Source organism: Sitodiplosis mosellana, unplaced genomic scaffold (genome assembly GCF_009176505.1).
Source record: "Sitodiplosis mosellana isolate CC-2019 unplaced genomic scaffold, AAFC_SMos_1.0 Smas_scaffold_5546, whole genome shotgun sequence".
Taxonomy (NCBI): Eukaryota; Metazoa; Arthropoda; class Insecta; order Diptera; family Cecidomyiidae; genus Sitodiplosis; species Sitodiplosis mosellana.
Window position 1 is genome coordinate 12,567 of NW_022600788.1, and position 10,063 is coordinate 22,629.

General features: G+C 34.9%; 1 protein-coding gene across 1 annotated transcript; it reads left to right on the top strand.

Annotated features, from left to right (window-relative positions):
- Nucleotides 1-252: 252 nt before the first annotated feature.
- On the top strand, nucleotides 253-9,097 carry LOC129572808 (ankyrin-1-like). The gene is made up of 19 exons (XM_055452910.1): nucleotides 253-1,014; nucleotides 1,107-1,134; nucleotides 1,297-1,349; nucleotides 1,465-1,563; nucleotides 1,670-1,768; nucleotides 3,292-3,378; nucleotides 3,460-3,570; nucleotides 4,313-4,411; nucleotides 6,386-6,484; nucleotides 6,554-6,697; nucleotides 6,761-6,859; nucleotides 7,016-7,114; nucleotides 7,182-7,277; nucleotides 7,515-7,568; nucleotides 7,648-7,727; nucleotides 7,787-7,924; nucleotides 7,995-8,045; nucleotides 8,121-8,304; nucleotides 8,391-9,097. The coding sequence occupies exons 1-19, from the start codon at nucleotides 915-917 to the stop codon at nucleotides 8,735-8,737; spliced, it is 2,067 nt and encodes a 688-aa protein (XP_055308885.1). The 5' UTR covers nucleotides 253-914; the 3' UTR covers nucleotides 8,738-9,097.
- The last annotated feature ends 966 nt before the right edge of the window (nucleotides 9,098-10,063 follow it).

The following is a 10,063-nucleotide window of genomic DNA, read 5'->3' on the forward strand; positions in this document are numbered from 1 at the left end:
ATACAAAAATGGGTGCAAAATTCAAGGCCAAGTCCCAAGTGCAAGTACGTTTAGACGAAATCTAGAACAAATCACGAATTAAAGCAATGTAAGCGTAATGACAGTTCAGTTTTATTGACGGCACATCATCACTGAGGAAGAAGAATATGTAATACGATACGAATAATTGTATGGTTTAAAAAACTGCAACATGGAAGAAAAAACGTGATTGCTGTTCTATCTTCTCGATTGATTTCTTGGAATTTCGTAGGTTTTATGACTTTACCTACGATAATATGAAGATCTATTTTTATCTTACACCCAGCGTGTGGTATGTAGTATTTGTTTCACGATAAAGCCTATACTCAAGTCAACTGTCTCAATCTACTTACAATTCAGATGAAGCATGCAAGTTTATCCAATTGTTATATGGACTCTACGCTAAGTAGTTGTTATACACTGTACAGTGTAGGTTTGAACGTCGAAAAGTAGAGGTGCATTAATCGATTTAAGTCTATTGTGGTTTCATCACATATATATTTTATAGTAAAACAGGTTTTTGAAGACTGATTTTGTAGCGTAGAAACTATCTTCTCGAACTTATTACACTGAACAATGGAAAATTGAAAAAGTGTATCATTCTTACTCTGAATAACCTGTGTCATATCTTGATTCTTAGACTTTCAAATGAGTTTGTTTTAGAACAAAGGTAAATGTGGAATATAAAAACTTTATATGAGAACGATATGTCAGAGGGAACGGAAGTCTTCACAGTTTGTGTTTAATTAAGAACTTAATGTTTTTTGAAAGTTGTTGGTGTTTTTATTTGGAATTGTGTTTATGCGTTAGGCTTGAAATCAAAGTTAAAAAAAGAGACTGGAAAAAATCGATGAATTATATCAACGCCTTTGAACTGTTTTGAAATTGAAAAAAAAATGAAATATTACTTGGTGTTATTTCTTTGCTGTAATGTAGTGTTAAGTAAAGTTCCTGAAGGATTGAACCTGGAAAAACATCTACACATGAGAGAAGAAGGTGGAAAATCCAACATTGTTATTAGAATGAAATGGATAATGATAATACTTATTATGAGTAACATCGTTCGCTTTAATTTTTGATAATTTCAGAACTAAATCTAGTCAAAACCATTGACAAGTGAGTGTTAAATTTATATGATTAAATAAATCCTAATAATCAGTCCCGTGTTTATTTTATTGACTGTTCAGTGACATTAGGGTTTGACTGGGTCGGCGCCAATTCTCACAATTATATTGATATGTTTGCAATGATCGAATATCCTTTTCTTATTATTCACAGTGAAATCTTCAAGGATGGGCCATGGAAATTAATTCTTGACGCAGCACAGGATTGTAAGTTAATATCTCTCGATTATCATTATGGAAACATCGAGCCATTTGTACAGCCAAAGATAATTTATTTCGATGTGTCAGTGTTTTAATTGATTCATTTCGATGTTGGTTGTAGGCAACCTGCAAAAAATGGAAGAACAAATCGATCAAGGCACGAATATTGATATCAAAGACAACAATGGAAGGACAGCACTTCATACGGCTGCACGGCAGGGTATTTCTTGATGCATCATTATTTAGGATCTTCTATTGGGGTTCATTATTCAACCCAATCCTTTTTCTTAATACGATATTTTTCCGAATCGATGACATCACTACAGGTTGCGAACAAGTTGTATATTTTTTGGTAGAAAACGGTGCTAATGTCAATACTAAATGTGATAAAGGATGGACATCGCTTCATTGGGCTGCATATAATGGTAATGATATTTTGGTAAATGTCATATTACTACTGTGTCCAAAAAGTAAGGTGACATTGCATTTAAAATTTAGCGCGCTGGGGAATTTGAAAAAATCCTTTTATTTTTAGGTTGGTAGGACTGTCTTTGACATCCCTGCCAAATTACACGTCAAAATATTCATTAGTGTTTGAGATACGCTTCGTTTTGTGGACTGCTAAAAGTGAATTTCTCGTTTTTTGCGATGTCGAAATTTGTTGATCAAAGAATTTGCATTAAATTTTGTTTGCGGAATCAATTTTCTGCTGCGGATTCGTTGAGGATGGTGCAGAAAGCCTTTGGTGATGAGGCTATGTCGAAAAAAAATGTTTACAAGTGGTATAGTGAGTTCCAAGCAGGCCGTGAATGTGTCGAAGACGAAGAGCGTGCTGGGCGACCATCAACCTCAACCGACGAAGCTCACGTCCAAAAATTAAAGATTTGGTGTTGGAAAACCGTCGATTAACGATTAGAGACCTTGCTGATGATATTGGCATATCGAAAGGCTCAGTCAATACCATTTTGAAGGATGTTTTGGGCCTCAAACGCGTCAAATCTCGACTGGTACCGAAATCATTGAATTTTTTGGAAAAAAGGTGTCGAGTTGACGTGTGTGAAACAATGCTTTCTGACTACATTGACAAGACGAAATGCATGATCACTGGAGACGAGACTTGGATCTATGCTTACGACCCGGAAACAACCGACCAATCGAGCGAATATCGTGCCAAAGGTGAGCCGAGACCAAAAAAACCGCGCCAAAGTCGCTCAAAAATCAAGGTCATGTTGACTGTTTTCTTCGATTATCGGGGTGTTGTGCATTATGAGTTCCTTCCCCCGGGTCAAACAGTCAACAAGGAATATTATTTGAGTGTTATGCGTCGTTTGCGTAACGCTATCCGCCAAAAGAGGCCGGAATTGTGGAAAGACAACTCTTGGTTTTTGCACCATGATAATGCATCGTCTCACAATGCGATCATTCTTCGTGAACATTTCGCCAAAAACTCGACTCATATCGTTCCACAACCACCGTATTCACCTGATTTGGCACCGTGCGACTTCTGGCTGTTCAACAAGCTCAAAAGACCGCTCCGGGGACACCGTTTTGAGACGATAGAGCAGATTGAAGCCGCAGCGAAGACGGAGCTGAGGGCCATCCCTGAAGTCGACTTTTTCAACTGTTTCGAAGATTGGAAAATCCGTTGGCATAAGTGCATTGTATCGGGAGGGGATTACTTTGAAGGCGATGAAATTGATTTGGAAGAATAAATAAAGAATTTTCAAAATAAATGCAATGTCACCTTACTTTTTGGACACAGTAGTAATATAACGTTACAATAGTCAAAATAACAAAATAATTAATTTAATGATATTTTTTTGTTTTCGTTGTGGTTTGGAGGACCATTTATATTGACTCGACTACCTATTTTGAAATATCTCCATTGAGTTTTATTTGAGAAAACCAGAGAACAAACAATCTTTTGAACTAATCTTTGGTATTTTAGGTAAGGTGAATATAGCTCAAGTACTAATTACACACGGAGCGGACATGAATGTGGGAGATATTAACGGTTTAACCCCATTGCATTTAGGTTAGTAATTAATAGTGTTTTGATGTTTTCGTTAATTATTTTCTGACGATTTCTTTAATTTCTCAAAAAAACTTGCAATAGCTGTACATCAAAATCGTGAAAAGATGGTGCATTTCTTCATATCCAAAGGCGTGGCTATGAATGTGAAGTGTCGACGAGGTTGGACGCCAATTTTTACTGCTAGCTTCAAAGGTATATCTTCCAACTTTTGAATATTTCAAACTAGTTGAAATTTTTCTGGACAAAAATTACTACACACAGGAAAGAATGGTTCAGATTTTTGGTACAAAACAAAGACTCTCGGAATTCGCTCATGTTGCTTTTGCCTAGAACGTCAATGTCATTAGCAGCATTGACGTTCTTCTGACTTAAAAACATTGAAATGTCAATTGTTTTGACGTTCTATGCACAAATTTCCGAGAGCCTTTTATTCAGACAAAATTTGTATGGAAGAAAATACTTTTTGTTTTAGATATCTTAATTTTGGTTTTTTTCACGAAAAAAAATTTCATTATACCAAAAATCCGAACCATTCTTCCCTGTGTGTACTATTGTGTTAATTGTTTAAAATATAACTTATATGTATTATATAACGTAGCTTTGAACAACGAAAATCAGAGAAGTAAGCTTTACTCTTTACTTACCAACGTTTGATGAACAAATATTTTACGATTTTTTGTCGACTCTTTGTGCATTTTCCTCCATTCTGACAAAATACGTTGGAATTTTTGAATCAAATTGCTTAAGAGTCGAAGATGATTTTCACCGATTTTCTTTTTTTCCGGAAAAGGCATGAAAATTCGGAAAATATTACTAGAATGTTATGAAACACATTCATAAAATTTCATCAAAAGTCTAATATTCTTTCGCATATACCATAAAATAAGTAAGTAATTCATTAATGTGTGGGTTATAAATTGAATTTAATTCTCAGGCAATGTGCCGATTGCGATATTGCTAATTCAAAATGGAATGAATGTAGACGATACAGATGATGATAAATGGACACCGCTTCATGTGGCTGCCTACGAAGGTAACGGTTTTCAAAGTCCTTCGGAACAGAACTGTGGAGTGTATGCATTATTAATGTCTGTTTTCCGGATGGGGAGAGACACTAACGCTAGTTTCACTAATTTAATCAATAGTTCAATATATTCAATATATATTTCTGCTAGTTTCCCTCAATAAAAGTGCTATTTTTTGCTAATATTTCCTATGTGCAACGTGACAGTTTGACAGTTTATGTACAAATAACACTCATCAACAGGGCAACCAAAAATATTTATTTAAATAAAAAATATTCAAATAAATATTTTGGCAGGGCTTAAGAATCGCACAGAGTGAACCCTGTGAGTAGCGCAATGCATCACAATATCGTGTGCGCTACATGCACACGAGCGAACGACGAACAGTTCACAAGTTCTCAAATACAAATGAGTTTACCACTGTCCGTTTAATGTGCGCTCAAATACTCACAGCAGACAAAATAAACATGTTTGTGCCTGTATTTCGGCTATGTTGAACATACTACTACTATTTCTTCTTATTTTTTTCTTCGACCGAACGAAAATCCGCACAAAGCAGAGGAGAAGTAAGTGAGCAGTGTGCGCACACAACTCAGTTGTTATGAGCTCATAGAAGAGCTTCTAGAAGCTTCTAGAAGACCATCGCACACGAGCGCTGTGGCTCTCGCTGAAATGAGTTGTATTGTGAACTGAATGTGCGATTCTTAAGCCCTAATTTTGGCATCTTCTGGCGGCAAATAAATATTTCGTAATTTTTGAGTTTTTCGAAAATATTCCAAGGTTTTGGCATTTTTTCGTACGTCAGTTGATTTTCATCAAAAATGAATATTTTACGACTTTTATTTTTTCTAAAATTTGTGATTAGAAAATCGAACTTTTTTTAATTTTCAATTTTTCCCAAAAATATGTCCGAAATTTTTTTCGTGAATATTTTGGCGATTTTTAGCTTTATCGTTAAATATTTCGATCATTTTATCGTAAATATTACGTAAATATTTCGCCGTTTTATTATGCATAAATAAATAAATCGGCCATTCCACACGAAATCAGGGAAGAGTTGCAATGTGAGGTCGCCGAATTGGCTGAAAATTGGCTTGGAGTCTTGTTTCCGATAGAAAAAGAGAAAACCAAAATCTCAGGCCTAAAAGTGGCCCGCCTTTCTGAGTTAACCCAGTGTGAACTTTAGGAAAAATTGAAAAAATCGAAAAAAAGGGTTTGCGCCAACTAAAATCTAACTGTGAAGTAGTTGACACATTGCCAAACCTATGGTACCGTTGGAAAGGGAATCGATGAGGCTACAAAATCCGCCTAGTAACCTATCCTCTATGGCCCCATTGGAACCTCCAAAAATGGGTTCAAAGTATAAAATGTTAAATATCTCAAAATAGTGGGGTTTTTTGGCATGTTTTTTTTGCGTCAAAAGATAGCCCATGTTACGCCGCTTCAGATGGGAAAATAAAATTTCGTGTAACACCATGGTTAAATCCGTGTAATTGGCCTCGGCAGGTGAATCATATGTCATTTTTCAGCGTTTTTGTGGGAAAAATGGTCGAAAATGGCCTCTTACGACATTTCGATATGAGAGAACTGCTATTATTTCGTTACTGCAATTTTTTTTTATTTTGGTTATTTTTCTAATCTTATTTCAAAGCAAAGAACAAATCGTTCCATTTAATTTCATAAAATAACTCTTCACCAAACTAAAACTTCGTTCTAAACGGTTAAAAACAGTAAATAACAAATCGCTATTCTTTCAATGATATTGCTATTTTTTGCTATTTTTAATATTTTGTTCCTTTTTCAATAAAATTTTCCGTAAAACGCCTGAATTGTGGTAAAAATTAATAGCATTCGATTGCCAATACTTTTAAATATTGTGTCAATTTTTCAAAATAAACATTAATTCTTTACAAGAAACGAAGTTATTAATGCCCACCCCGCATAGAATCAACATAATTATAATAGGAATGATCACTATTCAGGTTATACACTTATCATGAAGCTACTGGTAAGGAAAGGAGCGAACGTAAATGCTGTAGAAATTGACAAATGGACGCCGCTGCACTTAGCAGCACAAGAAGGCATTTACTTTTTTTTACATACAACATTTCGAACAAACATGATTCTATCATTGCCGCCTCGCTGTTTAGGTAATGATGAAGCTGTGGAAGCACTTCTCAAATGGGGAGCACACGTTGATCCAATAACCATGGACGGTCGAACGCCTTTGTTCATAACATTATTGAAAGATCGTTCAATAAAATATGTTTCATCATATTCAACAATTTCCAGAGGTAACTGCTTCGAAAAATAAAACAAATAGAGAAACTAATACAAAAAATGTATCTATCAATCAGGTCGTGAAGAAATGGTGGAGCTACTTTTGATATATGGCGCAAATCCGAATTTTAAATACATGGAAAGCTGGTCACTTTGCCATGAAGCTGCTGAAAAAGGTAAAGGTTTATTTCAACATGACTGATTTGAGTGAAATTCAATTTGCCAGATCATTTTATTGCAATTCAAATTTTTCGAGGATCATTCATTCACTTCAGTGAAATTTTTTGTTCATGACAATTTTTAATACATTTCTCAATCATCTGAAATCGAAGGTAATGAACGTATTATCAAATTGTTGATAAATTACGGAGTAAATGTCAACGTTCAAGATTCCAATAAATGGACACCGCTTCATATAGCTACACAGAATGGTAAATGCTTGATTATCCTTATGAAAATGTATCTAAAAATGTAATGAATAAGCAAATTCATTTATAGGCCACGTGAAAGTCGTTGAGCTGTTGATTAAAAACGGCACACTGAGCTACAAAGACAAAAGTGGGCAGTCGCCATTGGATTTGGCTTTGATACGAGGTACGTTCCCTGCAGGGATACATGTACTAAATTACTACTTGCGAAACCGGTTCTTTAAATCATATTCTCAATGCTCAATGCTCAATGGACCCCAAATAATTGCGATGGTTTGAAATGAATTATCGATCAAAAATATCCGGTCGTAAAAGACCAGCCAATTTTTTCTTCTTTTTTTTTAAATAAACGTAAATTTGCACCAAAAAGTTTAGTCAAAAAAAGTATTTCTTCTTCATTCAGGTGATGTGAACATAATCGAGTTAGTGAAAACGGTCCTAAGTCCTGCACAACATGGTAGTCTTGAATTGAAATTCAATGAGGACACGGAACAGCCTAATTTTTGACCAATTTGTTTTTTTATTTTTGAAATTAGCGTGTAAAATCTACTTGAAACTGCCAATAGACCGAGTTCTGGGAGGTGAAGCGGCCGGGCCTGCGGAATTTCCATGGATGGTAATATTCCATTCAATCCAAGATTTTTGATATATTCTCATTCTCTTCTCCATTCAAAGGCAGCGCTGGGCTATCGCAGTGCAAATGAAAAAGTGACTTTTGACTGTGGCGGTACCGTTATATCTGAATTTTTCATAATGACAGCGGCTCATTGTGCAAGGCAATCTCGTCCACCTATTGTAGTTCGATTGGGAAAAGTCGGTAGCCAACGCTTGCGCGCTTATAAATTTCTTAGTAATCCAAAGCAATTCACTCTTTTACTTTTAGCTAACACTGACCGATGATGACGATCCAAAACTGGCCAATTTTCAAGTTCAAGTAAAAACCTGAGATATGGAACAGTTTTTTTTACAATGTTTTATCTTTTTCTACCTTGATTTCGTTTTCGAATAGGAAATCATACGGCATTCAAACTATTCGTTCTTAACAAAACGAAATGACATTGCGTTGATTCGTGTGGGAAAACGTATAAATTTTACAACTGAAATTGTGCCGGCTTGTCTTCAAACGGATTTGCGCGATGAAGGCGTTGATGTGGAATTGCTCGCAACCGGATGGGGCACCACTGATTCTGACCGTAGGTCCTAATCTTCTCGGATTTTGCTGAAAGTCCTCTTGATAGCTAGTAAAACATTTCATTTATTTTCTTCATTTCGTTTCAAGGCATTGTTTTGTCGAATAGCCTTCAAAAGACTCAATTAACATCGATGCCACTAACCGAATGCAATAGAACGCTTTTTGAGCTCAATCGGGATGCAAATCAAGCAGCTCTTCGAAATGGCATCGGAGGAGGCCAATACTGTGCCTATGATCCACAAGCCAGAAATGATAGTTGTCAAGGGGACAGCGGTGGGCCGCTTCAATATTTCGATGAAAACGATTCAGGGATTGCCACTGTTCTTGGCATAGTGTCAGTTGGTTTTGGTTGTGGCACGGCACTTCCATCTCTTTACACCAGGGTCGCTTTTTATATGGATTGGATTGAGCCTATTGTTTGGCCAGCAGCCTAACCCCGCTTTCCTTGTTTCTTCATGAAATATTATATCAATTCAACGGACTTTCGAACTTTAAAAATGAAATAAATTAAAATGATTACAATCATTATTATTTATCTAGCTCTGAATATTCTTTTAATATGAATTATGAAATAAATTGAGTAATTTTTTCAATAGAAAAAAACTCAATCATATTAAAATAGTTTTAGGTAAAAGATTTATGCTACTATTTTATAATAATGCTCCCAAATTTTTGAAAGAAAAATTCAATTTTAGAATAGTTTTCACGTTTCAAAGTTTATATCGCCAGAATTTAGGCAAAATAATTAAAATTCGACCAATAAAACTTTTAGTTTTTTTTACGTGTTCAGATAATTTTTTCACGCATTTTTTTTTCATCATTTCAATCATTTCAATTAAATGGATGAGCGAATCGCCTGGGGAAACCCAACGGCAATGAAACTCATATGTTTTTTTTTATTGTTCATCGCATTTTTTGCTATATCAACGTCTGATTGTTTTCTTTTTCAATTTGAACTTCAAGACAAAAACGGAAATAAAACAGAGGAAAAAATTAAACAACAGAATCACGTAATTTCGATGCATGTTTACTTTTTTCATTGCAAGAGATTGAGATTACTCTATTTGGATTCCTCGACACGATGTCAAAATGTAAACTTGCGTCAGTTGCCAACAATAAATGTGTTTGCTTTGTATTCTGATGCAACTTTTTAATCACTTCACTGAAAAATTGCGTCGATGTTTTTTAATTAACGAAAAAATAACAAGAATCAATTTCAAAAAAATACTGAGGAGTCTTTGAAAAATAAAATCATTTCGAAAGGTAATTTTGTACGGCTTCTTTTCATTTCACCAATTATTTCTCGTGACGTATGTGTTATTTTGCCATATAGAGCGGACCATTAAGATAATCCATGCAAGTAACATTGTAGCAATCAAACGGTCGATGTGATTATTTTGTTTGGTTTCCGTTAGAATTGTAGTAAACCAGATTTACATATCAACCAACATGCGTTTGATAAACCACAACGACGGTATCAAGACGGGTTATTACTATATTATTATTTTGTTTATTTATTCTCTTTCGCAAACAAATTCGATCTTCTTAGGAATTCAATTAAATAACTTCAATTTACTGAACAAATAGATATACAGCGAATAAACAGCAATTTATTGGGTTGCACACACATTTTGTCCGCATAAAATGTTTCATTCAATTTGTATGCGTATTCCATTGCAATGTTTATTCAATTTCAATTTAATTTTTTTGGTTAGGTTTTGTATATTTTTGGTAAGGATTTGGCATTTGGTTTAGTACGA